At 44.7% G+C, this 20,312-nt stretch overlaps 4 protein-coding genes across 7 annotated transcripts; all 4 read right to left on the bottom strand.

Annotated features, from left to right (window-relative positions):
* Positions 1-1,422: 1,422 nt before the first annotated feature.
* On the bottom strand, positions 1,423-3,963 carry LOC100864458 (uncharacterized). The gene is made up of 4 exons (XM_012490787.2): positions 3,820-3,963; positions 3,460-3,632; positions 2,441-2,557; positions 1,423-1,670 (listed from the first exon to the last, which is right to left on the bottom strand). The coding sequence occupies exons 1-4, from the start codon at positions 3,961-3,963 to the stop codon at positions 1,541-1,543; spliced, it is 564 nt and encodes a 187-aa protein (XP_012346241.1). The 3' UTR covers positions 1,423-1,540.
* Positions 3,964-5,055: 1,092 nt separating this feature from the next.
* Positions 5,056-8,082, bottom strand: LOC105736200 (uncharacterized). 4 transcript variants are annotated; one of them, XM_012489847.3, is made up of 3 exons: positions 5,600-8,082; positions 5,286-5,393; positions 5,056-5,223 (listed from the first exon to the last, which is right to left on the bottom strand). In XM_012489847.3, the coding sequence occupies exons 1-3, from the start codon at positions 5,782-5,784 to the stop codon at positions 5,115-5,117; spliced, it is 402 nt and encodes a 133-aa protein (XP_012345301.2). In that variant the 5' UTR covers positions 5,785-8,082; the 3' UTR covers positions 5,056-5,114. The 4 variants fall into 4 exon arrangements, with proteins under 4 accessions (XP_012345301.2, XP_086763458.1, XP_086763455.1 ...); XM_086907332.1 differs by having other exon boundaries at positions 5,056-5,237; positions 5,286-5,537; positions 5,600-5,921; XM_086907329.1 differs by having other exon boundaries at positions 5,286-5,537; positions 5,600-5,921.
* Positions 8,083-10,063: 1,981 nt separating this feature from the next.
* LOC100864219 (uncharacterized) lies at positions 10,064-14,510 on the bottom strand. Its single transcript, XM_003690420.4, has 5 exons — positions 14,283-14,510; positions 13,937-14,166; positions 11,206-11,411; positions 10,468-10,575; positions 10,064-10,278 (listed from the first exon to the last, which is right to left on the bottom strand). The coding sequence occupies exons 2-5, from the start codon at positions 14,087-14,089 to the stop codon at positions 10,134-10,136; spliced, it is 612 nt and encodes a 203-aa protein (XP_003690468.3). The 5' UTR covers positions 14,090-14,166; positions 14,283-14,510; the 3' UTR covers positions 10,064-10,133.
* A 1,370-nt stretch (positions 14,511-15,880) lies between these two features.
* On the bottom strand, positions 15,881-20,312 carry LOC100864066 (uncharacterized). The gene is made up of 4 exons (XM_012493700.3): positions 20,097-20,312; positions 19,236-19,426; positions 17,663-17,779; positions 15,881-16,426 (listed from the first exon to the last, which is right to left on the bottom strand). The coding sequence occupies exons 1-4, from the start codon at positions 20,193-20,195 to the stop codon at positions 16,261-16,263; spliced, it is 573 nt and encodes a 190-aa protein (XP_012349154.1). The 5' UTR covers positions 20,196-20,312; the 3' UTR covers positions 15,881-16,260.

Below are 20,312 nucleotides of genomic sequence, written 5' to 3'. Positions count from 1 at the left end.
CGAGCAACGATACGGGAGAGAATCACGATCCCTCATACGTTATTACAACATTTTAATTAATATTAAAAATAAATCGCCGTTTCGGATTTCCAGTTAAAGCATACACACACACAAGCGCGCGCACACGTGTACAGAGGAATCGCGCAAACATTCAAAATTGCATAATTGGAAGTTTAATGCGTTAACAAATTGCAACGGATGCGTTTAATTGTCTCCCTCCATCATCTCTCTATCTCCATCCAGGCATTAACCTGCCTTAATCCTCTTCGAAAAATAAAATTCCACGTATAGGGATCAAAATAACGCCAAAAAAAAAAAAAAGTGGACGTTTTAGTGTGATTATTTTATTCGAGGAAACCTATGTGCGGGAATTTTAATTTTTCTTTCTCTCTTTTTTCTTTTTTTTTTTCCTCGTTCCTAAATCAAATTGAACTTTGTCGAAAGATAGATAGGATGCTCGAGACCTATTATTATTAGTAAACTGCATTCACGAGTGCATTTAAACGTTGCACGTAATACTTGGTGGTTAAATATTGGACATTTAAATAACACCGCGATATTATTTCCCTCTTCTTTCTCCTCCCCGTTCCGTTCCATTTTTCCTTTTCCTCCTCCCTTTCCTTTTTTGTAGACTTTTTCACTCAGGCCCGTTTACAAAAGGGCCGTTTGAAAGAGCGGGCGGGCACAGCACTCCGCCGAAATGAACTATAATAAATCCGCGGTCACTCGGTTGACCATTTTGTTAATGCAAAACGAATTATACCGGCGAATGTACCGACATCCTCCGAAATAGTCGGCGAAAAGTCGTGAAAAATCTTGGAAAAAAAAAAAAGAAAAGAAAAGGAAAGGAAAAAGAGAACGCGTGGAGCGAGTCGACGAAAAGAAAAATGGAACGCGGTATAATGGCAGCCAATCTGTTGCTTTCGGGACAGGATCGTCAACTTGCGTGACAACTTTTCCATCATACTTGGTTTCACTGGATTAACACGATTTATTCTCTCCATCTAATATTATAATCAACTTAATCCACACGCTCTCGACGTACAATATACGCGTGCGTCAAACGCATCGCTGAAATAATTTAATCTCACAAGTTTTAATTGCCCGAATTGTTTCGCTCGTGTCCAATAAAATAGAGATAGCGTCGCGCTATCTTATACCGTGCCATTCTTATCCCTTCCAAAAATTTCCATTTCCCCGCATCGAATATCGAATATCGAATATCTATCCACTTTCGCATTCGAAAATTCGAGCACTCTCACTCATTCACCCGAGAGAAACGGTCGCCAAAGCCACGCGAGTGAAACGTCACGAGGCGAGGCGAGGAGGAGTTGGAAAAATTGGAAACACGAAGATGCGCGCAACTTTGGCAGCGACGACCCACCCAAGCATTGGACGAGGGGATTAGGCGACGGGTGGAAAAGTCGGTGGAGCGGGCGAGCGGCCAGCAGAGGAGCTCGAGGAGGAGGGAGAGAGGGGTGGCGCACGTTTCAACGTTCGCGCACGCATACGAATAGCGTCCAATTGCGGGTCGCGGGCCTCAGAACTCGAGGTCGTAAATGGAGTGGCGGCAGGTCGGGTACAGCCGGTTGCAATCCTCTCCGCTCGCGTACGCGTGCTCGTAAGCTCGATCCTCCGATCGCTCGAAACGGCCACCGTCCCCTGGCAACCTGCAAGAAAAAGGAAGGGAAGAAAAGGGATTTTAAGAATGGACGAGATTCGATTTCAGATGGCGGCTAATCCCTTTAAAACTCTTTCGTGATTTGAGTAATTAGTTTCCTCGAATGGAAATATTTAGACGAGGCGAGGAAGAAAGGAGGGGAAAGATAGTGAGGGCGGTGAAAAATTATGGACGAAGCGCAACAGCATTGACTCGTTGGGGAACTCGAGCGGATCGGTTTGCCAAAACCGATGGTTACCTGAATCCGGGACATTACTCCTGATTCAATTGTTTCGGTTGATTAATCCCTTTAATTGATTATACGCCGTCGTTGGCCAGACGTTTTAGCTTCATAGTCGCTGCCATTGAATAACGGTTCGAATTAGCTATCCCTGCTTCGAACACAGTTATTAAACAGTAGAGAACGTATATATATATATAGAATGCGCTCCCTTTTTTCTTCGGAATTCGGATGGATTTTCGGTTAATATTAACGTAAATATTCTGAATGAAATATTCTGATGAATATTAACCACGTATAATTACTATTTCGGTATCGCTGTTTCGTTTCATATTCATACGTTGCATTTGTTATTAATTATGAATATCAATCTCGATATAGGGATCCGATGGATCTTTCTTTGCCATGGATATCTCTGGATGTAAAAGGTATTATTTCTTTTTTTCTTCTTTTTTAATCTACTTTTAAGGTTTCAAGGGAGGATTATCAGCGCCGATAAATAATCGAAATGTCAGCGGTGAATTGAACGCGATACCCACGTAAAGATGGCGTGCAGCAGCTCCTGGACCAGGCTCCCTCTTCCAACATCCTGTGGACTCCTTTGGGCAGCCTCGCACAGGGCCTTCATCACGCAAGCTCTTCCATCCAGACCCGTGCTGCGGACAAATCTTCGTTTAAAACACTTGCGCAAGAGTATCAAAGGGTATCTAAAATGGATATCGTGTTCCCGATAATGGATCGATAAAAGTGATCGATGATGAAACTTTCACGAGCAAAGTCGTAACGAGGAATGTTAATCGACTCGCATTAATTAAATTCCTGGTGATAGGGAGTAGAAAGTATTTCGCGAGATATCGATATCATCCTTTCAGATGATCTCGTTAAACGTTCGTTTGTTGGTGGGGAAAAAAAAAAAAAAAAAGAAAGAAAGAAAGAAAGAAAGAAAGAAAAAATACAGCAAAAGAAAGTTTAAAAACGTATTCCCTTTTTTTTTCTTTTTTTTTTCGGAAACTGTTTATCCAAAGGAAGATATTAAACGACGTTTAAACGACACCTTTTAGAACCTTTTGAATAATTCACTTTATTACTTCTGTCTCTCTTATTTAATATTCGAGGGGGCCCGATGTGTCGACAGCGTCACGATTTAAATACGAATCACGAAAATAAAGGGAATGCGTTACACAGCCGGAATCAAACAAGCGACGTCCTCTTTCTGTTTCGTTATTCTCGCACGTTCCGCATGAAAATTTCTGCGCGCATTTGCATGTGGCTGGCCGTGGGAAAAAAAAAGGGTTCCATTTGCATGTTACGTCACGCTTCGAAGACGAATGGGAAACGAGCCTTCGCTTTGGATCGAGCCAGAAAAAGAGAAAGAGCGGAAAAGCGGAAATAAGGATGGAAGTGTGCACACTCTCCCCTATTTCGAGGGCTAATCTCGAGGAATTCGACGATCGAGAGATTAATGCTGATCAATGATCTCGATGGAGAACGAAGAAGAAGGATGGTCGAAGAAGAAGGATGGTTAAAGAAAGAAGAGATTTGCGACGAATTTACTCACGATTGCAGCAGAGCCTCTATTTTCGGGTACATGACGCTTCTGCTCTGTCGATCGAGCAACTTCGACACCTTCGAGTCGACTTTGCTCGGCAACTCCCAGGCCAGGGCTGCCGTTATTCCCATAATAACGTCGTTCTCCTTCACGTACGTTCCCACCGTCAGGCAATACACCAACTGGAAAAGAAGACGAGTGTGAAATGAAAGACGAGCGACGAATGCGAATAATTATTTGTGTGCAGGATACGTCTTAACTTCAAACCAAATTCGAAGGGAATGGTAATTAGATTGTACCATTAACGAAGCATCAAGCCGTGCTACCATAATACCGTACTATAAAATATAAAATTTTACCACCACCTACCTGCATATTACTCCCCTCCGGAAAAATCAAGTACCTCTTGCGCCTGGACAGCGTGGTCGGAGCGTCGATCGCGTTCCCAGAAACGCAGATGGCAAGGAAATGGAGGCACGCAAAGACGAGGAAAAGATCTCGGATGCCTTGCATCCCTCGAGCGCCGCCGCGATGCGACTCCCGTGCGTTCCGATGCCGCCACCCCCGCCGTCCAAACCAAAAAACAAACGCCTCCCCCTCGTCTAAAACGAGACGACCCAAGGAGGTATCGTAACGCGGTTGGAACGCTGTTTCCGCACTGACCGTCCTCGTTCCTCGGGCAAACGCGCAATACCAATTTCCAGAGCCCGTGTAACGGGAACGTGTTCTTCCACGCGGGTCTAATGAACAGATCGGCCGCACAGTTCGACAATTCGTTCGGCAAATAATGTATATGCGATATTATCGCCCGTCTCTTCGCCAAAATTTTCGGCTGTACGATCAGTCGACGATCGATCGTCTCTACGCAGAATCATTTTAATAAAAAATTGGCGCATCACCGTTTGTTAACACGTAACGAAAACTTAAATATCGTCCATCCACGTCGAGACGATATTGGCGAGGACCGCGTTCCAAGACGATAGGGATAGAAATATGAAATATATATTGGAGGGGAGAGAGGAGATGGAGAGAAGATGGCTCGCTCATCGTACTTTTAAATGCACGTTTATATTAATTCACGCTGTGTTCACAGAATGTGTTGCTGCTCTCTCTCGAAAAGCTGGACAGCCGACGTGGGGAGAAGAGAGGAGAAGTGCCCTTTTTCACCGGGGGCGACACTTATTTCCTCATTTCGCGGGTCATAGCGGCGGAACGAGCTGCTGTTAATTGCATATGGGAGTTGCGCGCACGCACCCCCTTCCCCTCTCCCTCCATGGAGAGAAGAAAACCGCAGGACAGTTCTAAATTAATGCTTTTCGTTAACGCGTCGCCTGCCGACACGGATGCAATTATATAACCGTTCTTGTCCACCGAGGAATGTGGACACCGCCCTTCTCGTCCCTCCCCCCCCCTCTCGCCCCCGTCCCCTGGACGACCAGAGAAATAAGAAAATTTCACGGTTCGGTGTACTTTTACTTTCACTTTTACCTTTCGTTCGGGACGGACAGGTTGCGACAGGAAATTTATTTTCCATTCATCGTCGCATCGATTAACTGGAGAAGGAGGAGGAGGAGGAGGTGTTATGTACATTCGAATAAATCTCGATTATCGATCGATTCCCATCTCTGTGTCGAGAATGATTTTATTAACTTTTATTAACCAAGTCAACTCGATTCATTGAAATAGTCGACGCCGATCAAGTCGAGGGGGCAGCGTCCAACGTGAACGTCGCAGTAAACAGGGCTCCCCGTGGTGCCGTTGCCCGCGTACGATCTGAAAATTTATTACTGTTAATCCCTATCGTGATGTCGTGTATCGATACCAATATCCCTTACCCGGCCAACAATTTCAATATCTTGGCGATCACCCCGTCCCTCCGGCTCACGTACTCCATCGCTTGACAGATATTCTTCAACAAGCACGATCTTCCGTCGAATCCGTGGCTGCAACCACAATTTACCCTCCCCTGTTTTACACCAGTTACACAATTCAGAGAATGGTGTTCTTTCTTCGCCAAAGTTCGAGGCGAAGAAGCGACTTTTCGAGAAGGATGAAGCGAAGGGAGGAGAGGAAGGGCATTTTCTAGGCTGTACGAGATGTTCCAGATGTACGGATCCATTATTCACCGGTCTGTTAAATAATTTATTACCTCTCGTATACGATCTCCGCGGCCTGGTGAACGTCGTTGACGGACCTGACGAACCTGGTAATCTCGGACCCGGTTGGAAGCAGCCACACCAGCTTGAAACCAGCCGCGTGGGAGAAGATGGTCGTGTAGGGGAACATCGAGATCTTGAAGTTCACCCTGTACTGCGGAGCAGAAAGAAGACCCATCGATCTCGATCGTCGATTCCTTTTCTCCCTCTTCCCTTTTCTTCGGATATTTCGGTCGATTCGAAATTGCTTCGTTCATTCGGCGAGAGCTAATAGCGAGAGGAATCGCCCCCGGAAATAAGGAGGACGGTCACGGTCACGGAGAAGCCGGGCGCGGCCCGATTGTTGGACAGCCTGATTGCGCACGGCCGATGATACGTGATGGGAATGGATGCGGCCTCGTGATCGATTCGGCAGTTTTCATTGCGGTTTAGGTCAGCCTAGGCTGGTGGTGAGTTATACCGGTGGGGCATGATCGAAAACGCGCACTCCCGGAGGTTAAAAATTTCATATTGGAAAGAATACCGGGGCGGGGGGACGACTTTGAGAATAATCCAATATCACGGCAAGGAGGAACCCACACACGCGCGCGCGCGCGCCCTCTCATCCAGTATCCAATATCGAGTGGACAAAGTTAAAAAAAGGGAAAGAAAAAGGAGAGGGAGAGAGAAACTAAAAGGGACACGTGTGTGTCCGGCGTGATCCAGCGCGAAATTTCAATTTCGAATCGACAACAGGATGCAGAGGGTAAACTCGATCTACGACCGCTCACGGTGTGTCGCGTTTGAAAGGCAAGGAAACACGGGGCAAAGTGGCGGGGCAGGTGTTGCTTGCCTCGCTGTTTCTGTATATATATATCGTTCAGGTGGTGGCCGACGAAACAGAAGGAAGCGCAAGGTGTCGCTCCCGAATCTGACCGCAAGTCATTTGTCAAAGATCCCTCGACTTTCTTGGATATTAGAAACGAGGCGAAAAGAACAGTTTCGCTTCTTTTTTCCTTTCGAAAAAGATCTCAGCGTGTTCCATTGAATCTCCAAGATTCGTAAGAAAGCAAGAAAGAAATAATAAGGATGGAACACTTGCAGCTTCCCCTACGGGTTGTTGCACAACGTATGAACGTAGGATTGTCGAAAAAGGGGAACGATGATAAATCGTTGGTTGGGTTCCGATTTTTACATCCTCTTCATAATCGTGCTCCCCGTGTTGCTTTCTTCCGACCAGTTCCACAAGTATGTGCGAAATTCTACCCCCTTCGAATTTGTGTGATTAAACGTTTCGAAAATACAGTCGCGATTTGAAAATTTAACGATAATTCTATCGAAAAAAAAAAAAAAAATAAAAATACACGCTACTCTCTTATCCAATCAAAACTCCCTCGTTTCTCCTCGTCGAGTCGATTCTTCCACGAGCGAATAATTTAATTCGAAAATAATCAATTCCCCGATAAATCATAAGCATCGAGTACGAATATCGATAGCGGGATCCACGGTATCCGATAAAGCGCAACGTGATACCGCATTTTTGCACTTTATTATTGCACGCCGTGAACACACGGTGCGGGACACAGAGGGAGGGGTGTACGGGGAAGTGTGTGTGTGTGTGTGTGTATCGATTTATGGACGGTGATCTGGAATTCAACGGCTGTCTCGTACGTTACGTACGAGGGAGGGGGAGGGTGGGTGTATAGTGCACGTGCAGCACCGTCGATACCACGATACGGTTCCACTCGGTATCGTAAGTGCACTGGATCATCACCGATTGCATAATTCTTCCAAGCACGAAATGCAATCTAACGGCGCCTGCACCTGGTGCATTCCTCCTCCTTGGTGCGCCCCCAAAATCGTAAACAATTACCACCGAATCCACGGGGAGCGGAGAAAATTTAATTTAATTTCTTAATCCCATCGCGGATTGGAAAATTATTGACGGTATAACCTTCTTTTCCTTTCCCTCCTTTCTTCGAATTCCATCGCTCTGAACAAACGCGGGAGGATAACACGGAAGAAGAGAAACATTGGAGAGAATTTATCGATGTTGTTATTATTCGCGGAAACTTGGTGGATGGTTGCAGCAAAACGGATATTCGATTCGTGGATGACGATCGCAGGCCACGGGGTCACGTTCGAGAGTAGATAAATTCGAGCACGACAAGGATAATGGATTCGAGCGGGATACTCGCGATACGTTTTAGCCCGATCCACGAATTACGTTGAGGGGCAACTTCATCGTGCATTAATGCGGTCCATTACAGAGTTGCTCGGGCTCGTCGTCTCGGGGCGGCCTTTTAAGGCGAAAATACGGCGCAACGATCGACTTACATTAGTCGTGGTCCTCTATCCACCGGCACATATGGCGCATAAATTTTCTCCCACAACCGCAAACTGGATCACGTCGCACGGAGAAACACGGTCAACAGATTATGGCTTCGAACGCGTTATGCCCGAACGCGTCGATTCACGGACGATTAAGGGACGAGAGAGAGACAGAGAGAGAGAGATAAGATACCGAGAAAAGTGTAAAGAAGTGATATCTTTCGACGATCCAAGGATTAGCAACGCGTATTAAAACTGACAAATCTAGGAAAATTTCTTCCATTCGACCCAAACTATCGCGAAATTAAATTACGTTTTATGAGAACGAAACGATTTCGCAAATCTTCATTCGTTACTCGCGAAAGAAAAAAAGAAAAACACGGATTAATTTCCTTGCGCGCAAACGAGACGGAAAATTTCCTTTCGTATTTAAAACAAACGAAGAGAGTGGTTTCGTCTAAGATAATTCGAAAAATCTCGAAGTTACTCGATCGAAAAAAAAAAAAAAAAAAAAGATAGAAAGGAGATTGGAAAATTTCTTCCATTTACGAAACAAGCTATATCGCGAACTATATATATATATAAATAGTTTATAATCCATCCATCGATCTTGGATCGATCACTCGATTAAAGAGAGTTTTGGCTTTACTCACAAAAAAGGAGCTGCCCTTCCGAAACGACAAAGATCTGGTGGGTCTGGTCACAAGTTGGGCCGCGGTAACGAGGGTGAGACAGAGGATGGCCCGGAACAACAATCGCATAATCAATGGACGCCGGGCTCTCGGCCAAAATCTCCAACTTGCACCGAATATTCTTCGCCTGTCCTCCACGAATCCTCGCACGATGGGATTGAGACGGTTGGGCGGAACCGGCGTTCCTCTTGGTTATTGATAACGGTGCTTTGCCCCCTCTGCCACTAACGACTTTTTCCCCCCTATTCGCCGAGATCTTGGCGACCTCCGTCTTTCCTTCCAAGCTCTTCCTTTCGTTTTTTTTTTCCGTTTCTTGGTTGTTCCAAATATTCGAGAATATCCGGTATTATACTTGAATTAATTTCGATCGAAATCGAATCGAATCGAACGAGTTGCACTCGTTCGAGGAGAAATTAAATTTTTATTCGATATTTTTTTTCCTTTTTCTTTTTTTTTCTTTCAACAAATTCAATCATCGAATATTGTTGGAATGGAAGAGAGAAGCAAGAATTCGTTTCGTTTCGTTTCGCCGAGCTTTCGTGTCTTTTTGAAAATCCGTATTTTCTCTGTACATATACGAACGCTTATATTCGAACGGTTCATTAAACCTGGCGGTGTAAATGCAGTCAACTATACACGATTTGGGAAGGGGGCGAGGGGGGGGGGAGGGGCGAGGGGAGGAAAGAAAAAAAAGGGGAGGAAGAAACAGAGCGAAGAAGGCACGAGCGAGGATTTCAAAGACGAAAAAGTAAGCGAGTGCGAGTTGATGTTGAAATAAGAAAATTCGCGTGTTTTAGTTTCCCGCATACCATCGCGTTCCCGGTTAAATCAACTTTGTTTAAACCGACCTACCTTGGCTCGACTCGCTTCGCTTGAAATAACTCCATTGCGCGCATCCAAAATACCCTTAAAACTCGGGGTTTAATAACAAATTATCCTACGCAACACACCTATCTTCTCGCCCGTCTCGCCAACATATTTATGAATCTAATCCCGGAGCTGTAGCTAAAGTGCAAAGTTTTCTCCTTCTTTTCTCCTTTTCTTTTCTCTCTCTCTCTCTCTATATATATATATATATTTTTTTTTATCTCTCCCTCTCGTCGAATTAATCTCTTCTTTAACGCGATGCAAGTCCAAGGGGAACGCGGGGAGGGGGAGAAGGAGGAGGAGGAGGGGACGATCGATTAAACGAACTCGATGGAGAGACGGTGTGATGCGATGGATCATCAAAGAGCGTGGATATTTAAATAAATAGAACGGGGTTGAAATTACTTCGTCCCAGCATTCTTAATTGACGGGAAATGGAAAAAAGTTGGACGTGTTTATCGCGTATGGAAACGTAAACGACGAGAAGCAAGTGCAAGTTTGGTTGATAAAAGGGCGGTGGGAAAAGCGTAGCCCCGTGACCCGGGCGGGGTGTAACTGGGTCGAGGAAGAAAATGGAGGCGTGGAGAGTGCGCTCGAACGAATAATGATGGATATTGTGTCTGTATAATGTACAACGGTAACATCTTATTGTCGATGCTCAATAAATCGTGGATATTCTGTCTAAGATTCCTTGGCCGGGAGGGCACGTGGGATAAATCATCGAGCAATTCTTCCCCCCTCTTCCAAGCGTGGCCGCTTCTAAATATTCGTAGTCCATCGTGAAAGCGTCTCCTTCGCCCGGTCTGAAACGAAAATCTCATTTCGTTTCGCGTGACAGAAGCAGAGAAACACCCGCCCCCCCCCCCCCAAAAAAAAATTCTGATTTCACGATTTTCAATACGATCAGCGGAGGAATTCAGAATTTTTGGGGGGGAGAGGGCCGAGTATCCATTTTTTTTTCAATAAATAAAAATTCTATCGATCCGTGTTACGTCAACAACAAGTGCAACAACTCGCCGACCAATCCCTCGTCCTTCAACGAAGTCGATGCAGCCTCGCAGATATTTTTCTTCAAGCAAGCTCTCCCATCCACGTTTCGCCTGGAAATGATCGTTAACAGTTAATAATTAACGATGCAGGGCATTACATTAGACAACCATCTAATCGAAACAATTTTATTACATATATCGTCAACAATTAAACGCAATTATCTCATATACGATTAAATTTACAACGTTACAAGTTAATAGAATTTATAGAATTTATATTTATATATATATCTGAATTGTTCGCCCTGTTAATTATTTATCAAACCTATACACGCAACGATAACACGCATTATACATTCATCTCTGGCCGGCGAAATATTTTCATAAATCGTGAAAGAGTCGTCGTTGAATTAATTATTAACTATCAATAAGCGATAAAATGACAAAGGCGACGGAACGATTTGTAAAGAGCGTCGTTCGTTATTAACGCGAATTTTAAACGCTTCGAATTATTAATCGTTGATGGTGATCTCTCCTTCTCTGGTTTTAGACGAATCTTTATATATAAATCTTAAATGATATCGAAGATGTTGATTTGATTAATCGAGGAACGAGTTATTTTTATTCTATTCGATGGAAAAAATTTTTCTAGTATTCTCTTATTATTATTATTATTATTACTTTTTATCCATCATTCGATATAAGATTGGTCGAAGATTATTCTAGGTTAAAGGCACTTACATGTCAAGTTCACGTTGAAGAACGTCGTATACAGGGACCCTCTCGCTCCAACTCACTCTACGTCGTCGTCGTCTTCGCGACGAGTCTTCGAAGTAGTTGGTGAAGAAGGTAGCGTTGTTTGGCAACATGTATTGAAACTGAATGTTTTGGCCGTATGACAAAATCTGGCCCGATACTTGCACCGGCATCGCGAACCCCACCACGAGCTTGACAGAAATGCGATAAAGAAAGGCTTAGAGTTTAGAAACGCACGATGAATTTGATTCCTTGCGTCTCGAAAACAACGCGATTTCAACGCGTGATATAAATTCGAGCGAGATGATATTCTTACAATATTCTTAAGGTATGAACGCAAGGTATCCAATTTTTTACGATAAAAATTTTCGCTCAACAATTTCCAAGAATTAAAAGTAATCGAAATTGTATCGTGCAATCAAATAAATTTGGTTCGATCGTCTCAAGTGAAAATATTATACGAGCAAGTGTGTGTTCTCGAGTACAATTATGTTAAGCACTCGGAGAATGGTTGATAAACGATTATCGGAAGGAATTATCAAAAGAGGAAGAAGTTCCACCTCGCGAGAGGAGAAACTTTTGCAAGAATTTACACGGGCGGGAAGAAGAAAGAAACCGGATAGCTTTCCTTTTTTTTTTTTTTTTCTTCCCTTTCAAGTCTTGTCCCGAACAGAGATAAATCTCATCGCGCGTAACGAAATGAAAAAACTAGCGGAAACGGAATCAAACGTGCAACAAAAATGGCTTCTTCTACCGCTGTGCATCCCTATGATTTTTACATTATATCTTCCACGAATATGAAAACGAAGATGGGAATACAATCTATGTCGGGATAAAGTCCAACAAAAGAATGAAAGAACTGGTGGAAGGAAAATTTGAAGCTCACCTCGGCGAGGCTAGATCTTCGCCTCTCAACTTTTCGAATACCGCTTAACCCTCATTCGTTTCCAAGAAAAGATATTACGGCGTCGCTGAATCACCTTTCTTCCTCTCACGTTTCTTAGCTTCCATCTCTCTCTCTCTCTCTCTCTCTTTTTCCTTCTTATTTTCCTACTATCACCACTTCGTACGTATACATACGTACTCGAGAATTATCTCTAACTCGAGCCTGCTGTAAATGTTTTATTTTTCTGTTTTTCGCGATAAGAAAGAAGATCCTTCTCTCTTAAAACCAGACGAGAGAGTTCGAACCACGCGTCCTCCGTTGATGAGATTCTTGCCTGAAATTCTCACTTCGCACATCGTTCGTTCGTTCGAGATCGTGTGTGTACTTTTGTGCATGTAAACATCGCGTCTTTCCAACCCTTGCCAGCTTCGCGTCCCCATTGAAACGCGTTGCATGACACGCGAGATCCAAAAGGATCGTGGAAAACGGATGGTTAAATAAATTCAATTCAACTGTTTTTGAGAGAACACCCTTTCGTCGTTTTCACCGTGCACAAAAGTGAAACGACGCGTGCTACAACTTCGTAATTGTCCTGCTGATAAGGTAGAAGGAAGGCTTGAAGCCCGTCCAAGGCTCGGGCGAAGAGACATGGAAGTAATTCAACGCCGCCCAACGTCTCTTCTTTGCGCCCGCTCTCTTCACCCGTTCCTCCTTTTTCTTTCTCACTTTGAAGCTGCGCTTTTGACGCAGTGCAGCTCCGCCTGTTTAGATACATACTGACCCAGAAACTGGGTGAATTTTATTTCACGCCAGCCTCCCGCCTCTCCCCAAGGCGAACGTCCAAATATTTGCCTTATAGTCGTTCCTGTTGCTTGGAAATTTGCTAATCAAACACTTTTACGCCGTGGAAACCGTCGGGGGTGACGTCGATCGAGGGAGAACGATTCGAAATCCTGCTTAAGACAAGCATCCACCTGTGCGGTGACCCGAACCCCGCCGAAATTCTTCCAATTTCTTTTTCCAAGTTTCCTTTTCGACTGGAAATTGTAAAACGCGAGAAAATGAAAGCGCTCGACGAGAGATAAAAATAAATAAAAGGACGAGTCAATTATCGGCGCGATGGAGGACAGGAAAACGTTTCCTTCCCACCAGGTTACTTGCAAGCGAACACGTCCACACCCTAAATCCCTGACGCCGCGTAACTAAGTCGCTGGCGTTAAACTCCCTCGACAAATTTTCCGTTTACTTCGTATTCCTTAGATCCGCGCGCATCTCGAGCAGGGATCCAACCGGCCAACTGCCAATTAATTCCGTACCGTGACATCCGAGACGTTAATTGGCGGAAAGAGAAACGGAAAACAGGAGACTTTTCTTTCCAATTTTCCGATTTTCGAACGCGTAATTGGAGAAAACGTTATATTTTCTCTGTTAAACGAAAATTAATTTACTTTCTCCAGAAAAAAAAATCGACAACCTGATGATAAATCAAAGGCGGATAACGAAAGACGGACCTCCTCCCTCTCTCCCGTAAAATCAAAGGAACAACAAAGTTTGAAGCAAGTTAACAACAAGCATCCAACGATATTTATGCTCGATACCACAACTTTCGATAATTCGAAATCTGATTATCGTACGATTTCCCGATTAATTATATCAAGCAAGGATCCGTCCGATCCAATGGAGGGCGCGGCAACGATGCTGTTATTCAAATTAGCGCGCGAGTTAAATCCTCGTGGAACGAGGGGAGGCGTGTTTTCGCGGTAATCCCATCAGCCTCGAAGAAGACGAAGCGATTATCAAGTTTTATCGCTGCCAAGTATGGATAAATACCTTCAAAACACCGCCGAGAGGATAGACGAGGGGCGGTGGGTACAAGGCTTGCCTCTTCCCTCGAATTTCCCCGTTTTCACTTGCCTCGATCCGTCCCATTGTCGCGAGGAACAGCAACGACAACCTCCAGTCCATCTTCGTCCGAGTAAACATCGTCGCTCCTTATTTCCTCCTCCTCCTCCTCCTCCTCCTCCTAGAAGTCTCTCCCTCTCGATGGAGGATTCGATCGCCTGAATGGAAAGATCGATCGAAAATTTGATCGAGAGAATTTACATTTTGATAAAAAACTTTTAATAAAGAGAAGTGAAATTAGACTATTGTTGGAAAATTAATCGAGGCGACTCACCTTCCAAAACGCGAAAGAAACTTCTCCGATCCGAAACTCCGAGGTAATTTCTTCGCTTCGCTGTGCGAAGCACAAACGCGCACTGCAACTCGAAACTCGTAGGCCGCAAGTCAGTCTGGTCGGGGCTTCTCCAACTTGCCCACCCTCTCCGACGAAATTAACGTATCATCTGTCAACTCATAGGAGCATAGTTGCGCTCCACCAAGGTTCCGACGACCGACTGTAGTCGGTTGGAACGAGCTAATTTTCCGTCCTTCCCAGACAAACCGACCTCTCTTCTTTCTCTCCTCTCTCTCTCTCTCTCTCTCTCCCCGTCGACGACCGGTTTCAATCGTCGTTTCGTTAACAAGACGAGAAAACAAACCCGTTTCTTTATCCAATCTTTAAGGTCGTTGACGTTTTGCCACGTTTCTTCTCTACGTCGCCTCCCATTTTTCCCGACAAAAACATCGTTTTCCTTTCCAGAAAAACGAATCAAACGGACGACAACGACGACGGATCGACTCTCTCTCTCTCTCTCTCTCTCTGCCCTCGAATGCTCTATCCAGCGAGAAGAGAAGAGAGGGAAAGATTTCTTCTTCTTCTTCTCGTCTTCTTTTTCGCGTATAATCGCGGTCAAGAGAGAGAGAGAGAGAGAGAGAGAGGAAAGGACTACTTCGAAGGAACGCTTCAACTTGGGACAAGTTGCGAAATAAGTTTCGGCAAGGATAAGATCGCGCGCCCCAAACTTCCGGCGTGACAAAAGGGAACTGAAATATATAAACAAAAGGAAGGGAAGAGTATTTTCCAACGGCAACAAAGCGAACAAAGTTGCCGCTAGGTGATATTCTCCTTCAGAAGTATTCTCCTCCAGAGGAGAAAGAGAGAGAGGGAGAGGAAGGAAGTGATTGGACGAGAATGACGTTGATACTCCTTGTTACAATATATCGTCTCAACGTCGTTCGAAATTCCAAGTTAATCGAAGAGAAAATTTCCTCGCTCCGATTAAAGATCGAAAAGTATCCGCGCAAGATTCTTGGGAGAACGAAAAGTATATTGCTCGAGAAGAATTTCAAGCGTTTAAAGATACGCGGACGCAGCTCGAGGCTGTGAAACGTTATCGAAGGACAAACGCGCGATGAATCGTTGGAAGAAAGAAATCAGGGAGGGCGAAGGGGAATAAAATGGAAAATAGAGAATGGTGACAAGCAACGGCCAACCGTATCGAGGGGTGGTGGACGTTAGAGGGAGGAGGTTAGAGTTTCCACCCGTTTTAGAGCGAGCATCAACAGCGAAATTTACTTAAGACTTTCGCCGTTTTTCGTTCGAAGATGTCGAGAGCATCTTCGTTTCCATCGAAGGTTGAAAATCTGATCGACTTATGATATCTACAAGTACGATCGTCGTGTAATAAATTCTTGTCGTTCTTGAAAAAAAAAAAAAAAGAAAACGAAAAAAAAAAGAAAAGATTATATACGATAATCATTCGCGAATCGAATTCTTCTTCTCGCCTCGTTGACAACAGATCGATCGTCGATTGTCCTAGAAAAGAAACGAGTGGTAATTTCTCGAGATTACGCGTATGAATATCTGGAGAACGAAGAATATCTGGATCGGTATAACAATTATAAAAAGCTCTTTTATTGCGAATTATTACGAGGAAGGAAGCGGGATGGCGTGGTTGAAACATAGAGCTTTCTAGGGCAGCTCTTACAGCGAAATTTACTTAGCACCGTGCCACCATCCCCCACCCCCCTCGTCCAAACTCCTCCTCCATAAATTCTTTTACGATAAAGTCACACACTCTTTCTCCCTCCCAACGTCTTATATCCGAAAGGTATCCACCTTCTCGAAATAAACGCGTTTGTAACAAAAAAAATTTAGCGGATCATCGACCAACTTGTCGACGCGGTTGTCCACAGTTCGAATCGATCGACGGGGGTGGGATGGGGGGCCGCTCCAAAGTTCGACGAAATCAATGCCGTCGAAACGCATTCCTCTAGGGGAACGCGATCTCCGTGAACGTTTCGAGCAGTGACTCGGTGCAATCGGGATAGGCGAGGACGCAGTCGCCTCCGGATCTTCCCAACAGTTCCGCATCTCGGTACGAGTGGTCGACGATCCGGCGAGTCGAGTTGACCGAATCTGGCAAGTCCTCGCTCGGCCTAATTGAGAAATTTCAACGCGGTTCTCACGTGGCACGCGACAAATCTGCCATTTCTTTCTCCGTTGCAGGACGCTTCGGGATAACGGACTTACTTTCGTTGAGACACACATGTGAGAGTAAGAGTACAAAATAAAGAGAGAAAAAAAAGCGAGAGCAAAGTTTGGATATCTCGAGGCATCCTGCACGTTGGAATCTTTCTTCCAACGAAAAATTTTTCTCTTTCGTTGAAATTTCCGAAGAGAAATTTGAAGGAAAGAAAGGAAGCGTTTGGCGATAAAGTTTGGTAAAAAAAAAAAAAGAAAGGAAGAAAGAAAGAAAAAAAGAAAATCGATCGAAGGAAAGTGCAATCGTCCCAATGGGTGTGGGGAAGTAAACCGACCGGGTTGTTATTGATATTCGACGCGCATTACCCGGCAATTGTTCCGAGGGATGGTGGCGCGGGATTACGTCGATAGAAATTTCGAGGCAGTGAGCCGTGTGTACAAAGGGAAAACCTACGCGAAACACCTTCCATTAGGGGCTTAATGCACGCGCCTAACTTGGTCGCAATTAAAGTAGCCGCTCACTGGCTCGGTTGCAATTTCCTTCGAGCACGCGGCCGGAATGGCAAATTCCTGCCCGGTTTCCGATCCTGGCCGATCGCTCGGCCAATCATTCGTTCCATCATCGATCAACCATTAACTCGATTCCATTACCGCCCTTTACCCTTCCAATTTCCCTCCCCCTTCGATCGTTAAATTAAGGATATCATCGCTCGTCCAATCTTTATTCCCGTGTAAAATTCCCGACCTTGCTTCCCCCCTCCTTTCTTCCGATTATTTCTATAAACCCGTCGAGAAAAGTTTCCGATGGATTCTTTCTGCTCGAACGTCGTAATCAAAACGCGTAAAAATCGTGCTGGCCGGAATAATTTGTCGGCGATCGAACGAGTCGGTCGTTGTACAAAAAAAAAGGAGAAAAAGAAGAAAAAAAAAAGAAAAGAAAAGGAGAAAAAGTAAACGAAAAAATCGTGGAGTAAAATCGTTGCCACGCCCGGTCGCAACATGGATTTTACTGCATTATCTCGGTGTATTCGTGCTTCGTTACGCGAGCACCGTCGTCTTACTTCGTCGTAAGCGGGCAGGACAGCCATTAGAGACTTCCAACGGAATTCATTAACCGGAAGCTTCTCGAGAAATGAACTTCGTTTCGGAAAGTACACGAGTCAAAGCGCGATTCGTCGGAACCAACTTACGTTAAAATTAAGTGGATCACCTCCTCGAGGACGTCACGACGTGTCCTGCCAAACGGTGTCTCCGCGAGTTCGCAAATCGTCTTCAGAAGACACTCTCTCCCGTCCTCCCAACCGTGCCTATAACCATATAAAACGAAACGTTTCGATTTTAATCGATATCTCTTCTTCTTCTTCTTCTTCTTCTTCTCTCCCTCTCTGTCTCCCTCATTTCATTTCCCCTTCCTTCTTTTTCCCTTTATTTCGTAATTTTATTTAGGAAATCGATGGCGAGCCCCTCGGCAAACCGTGCGCCACGATATCGGTTTTATAAAATGGCGAAAGGGAATTTCTTAAGCATAAGTCGTCTTCGTTCCCATCCGAGAGATTCATTATCCTCGACGGCTTGCCTCGAATAAAATTATGTCACCGGGATGGATGCAAATTTCGAATTTCCGTTTCTGCCGCCGCGTTAAACACACGCGCGTTTCTTCGCCAATGAAACGATACTCTCGAGTTTCGATACGTGAAAAAGAAGAAAGAAAACAAAAAAAAAAGAGAGAAGGGATGAAAATTAGCAAAGCCTCGCCTGTTTTGCAAACAATGAACACTTCAAGGAGTGACCAGAGAATTCTCCACGAATCTTCCCATCTCTTGTAAAAAAACTCGTGACGAGAAATTCACCCTATTCAGCCGGCTAACGATCCATTTCACGCGACATTTCTCGCCCTCCTTGTCAACTTCGTATCGGCCGACTCTTTCTTAACTTTCGCGCCGACTTTCGCTCCAAACCTAAATTATTCGTTTGTTACTCGCCCCTCCCCTACCCCGAGCCCCCTCTATCTCCTCCAAAACGGAGCAATTACCCTGCGCCCCAATTAGGTTACGCTTCGAGCTCTCTCTCTCTCTCTCTCTTTGCTTTGACGCTGCTATATCGGCCACGCCCCGACCTTTCGCGATCGGATAACCGTTGCTTGGCGCATCTTGGCAATCGTTTATCCTTTGTTGTCCTTTTCCCTCCTTTCAAATTTCGCACCGAAATTCGTTATAACCTTCTTCTTTATAACCGTTTTGTGGTGCCAGACAACTCAAGAAAAATCCAACAACGGTCTCCTCCTTCTCCTCCTCCTCCTCGTTTCGATCGTTCGAGTTTCATAGATATCTCACGTGATTCTATTTTCTTCGTGACGAAGAAACGAGATAAAATTCGTTCGAAACTGGGGGGTTGAAACTGGGTTCGCCAAATATATCGACACGCACTCGAGGCCTCGTCTCCTCTTCGTGATCAATCGCTCGTTGTAAGCGTTTATCGGCGATAAACACGAATGTGGCGAGTCGCGGGTGGATGATCCTCGACTAGAAAATGGAATTTCATTAACCCCGGCCAAAACGCGAACGATCTCGGCCCGATTCCGGGTTAATTACCAATTTATTCGTTCGTTTCCAGCCAAATGTTTACCGATTCATCTCGTAGCCGATTTTCAACGATTATTACCTCCTCCGATTCGAGCCGATATCATCGTGTCCCGATTTTTTCGCATCCATCCTCCCACCATTTGCCTCGCTTCGTTACTATGGAAATCGGGTCGATACTCACCGATCCAACAAATTCTCGATCGCCTCGTAAGCGTCCTGCAGATTCAGATCCCTCGCCTGCCTGGCCAACATTATCGTAGGCTCGAGCTGCGACAAGTTGGACGGAAGTTTGTAATTGAATTGGAACGCGGACGAGAACACCACGCTGCCCCTTTTGTTCATGGATACCGGAACCGAGACGCCGATCGTGAACTGGAAAATGAGGGGGGAGGAACGAGTTTTAGGGGGCTGAACAACTTCTCTCAAGGAGGGAGAAAAAATCGGGGGGAAGGAGGAGGGAGCAAGTTGGCGAAGGTATCGTTGTGAATCTCTCTCTCTCTCTCTCTCTTTCTCTTTCCTTCTTCTTTAAATTGTTTTTTTTTCTTTCGAATTAGAGAGAAGGAACGAGACGAATCGTAACATGCTAAACTTCAATTTCTTCGAATTTCCGCCAATCTGGTGATATAATAAACCGCGTTCAAGTTTTTCGCTTTCCGCGAAAAATGGCGAAAGAGGTAAATAACCAGGAGCCGCACAAAGGGGCAACGAGAACCAAGGAAGTGGCGAAATGGATCTCGACACGGAACGTTGGAGCGAACATTTTTTTAAAAAACGGATATATATATATATAATATCCCCATCTTCTATAAATAATTTCTCAATAGTATATTATTGAGAAATCGAAGAATGGAATATTACCGTTAAAATTATCCTTACGATTACAATTTCGTTGGAAAAAAATTTTCCACGTTGATTGCTGATTCGATTAATTTAGTCCCAATATTAATCGTGACTCGAAAAAACACCGTTCGAGCGCGAAAAATCCGATTAAACATGGAGGCTGCCGTGCAAGAAGCGGATTAAAATCGAAAAGAAAAATTACCTGGAACAACGAGTTGTTGGGATAAAGAAGGATACTTTCGCTTCTCCAAACGAACGAGCACGCTATCGCTATGGCTCCCAATGGTAACGAACGAAACATGTTAATTTTAAAACACTTGAGGTAAAAACGGCGGTAAACGGAAGACTTTTAGATCGACTGGTCGACGAGCCAACAACGAATGGGCTACCAGTTCGCGCGGCCGGCAACGCGATAATG

This window comes from Apis florea, unplaced genomic scaffold (assembly GCF_048593485.1).
Source record: "Apis florea isolate Af1SG1 unplaced genomic scaffold, ASM4859348v1 contig_1615_pilon, whole genome shotgun sequence".
Taxonomy (NCBI): domain Eukaryota; kingdom Metazoa; phylum Arthropoda; class Insecta; order Hymenoptera; family Apidae; genus Apis; species Apis florea.
Note: the sequence above shows the minus strand (reverse complement) of the source record. Positions and strands in the feature narration are given on the sequence as shown.

Coding starts and splice junctions, on each gene's coding strand:
- LOC100864458 (XM_012490787.2), bottom strand. CDS start 3,963: ATGCAAGGCATCCGAGATCTTTTCCTCGTCTTTGCGTGCCTCCATTTC. Junction 3,633..3,819: donor CGGAGGGGAGTAATATGCAG/GTAGGTGGTGGT, acceptor CTTCTTTTCCAG/TTGGTGTATTGCCTGACGGT. Junction 1,671..2,440: donor CTGCTGCACGCCATCTTTAC/GTGGGTATCGCG, acceptor TTTTTCTTGCAG/GTTGCCAGGGGACGGTGGCC.
- LOC105736200 (XM_086907329.1), bottom strand. CDS start 5,784: ATGGGTCTTCTTTCTGCTCCGCAGTACAGGGTGAACTTCAAGATCTCG. Junction 5,538..5,599: donor GCGGAGATCGTATACGAGAG/GTAATAAATTAT, acceptor CATCTCGTACAG/CCTAGAAAATGCCCTTCCTC. Junction 5,224..5,285: donor ATATTGAAATTGTTGGCCGG/GTAAGGGATATT, acceptor ATAAATTTTCAG/ATCGTACGCGGGCAACGGCA.
- LOC100864219 (XM_003690420.4), bottom strand. CDS start 14,089: ATGTTTACTCGGACGAAGATGGACTGGAGGTTGTCGTTGCTGTTCCTC. Junction 11,412..13,936: donor CTCTCGGCGGTGTTTTGAAG/GTATTTATCCAT, acceptor ATTTCTGTCAAG/CTCGTGGTGGGGTTCGCGAT. Junction 10,279..10,467: donor TTGTTGCACTTGTTGTTGAC/GTAACACGGATC, acceptor TTTTCGTTTCAG/ACCGGGCGAAGGAGACGCTT.
- LOC100864066 (XM_012493700.3), bottom strand. CDS start 20,195: ATGTTTCGTTCGTTACCATTGGGAGCCATAGCGATAGCGTGCTCGTTC. Junction 19,427..20,096: donor CCAACAACTCGTTGTTCCAG/GTAATTTTTCTT, acceptor CTCATTTTCCAG/TTCACGATCGGCGTCTCGGT. Junction 16,427..17,662: donor GTGATCCACTTAATTTTAAC/GTAAGTTGGTTC, acceptor TTTCTCAATTAG/GCCGAGCGAGGACTTGCCAG.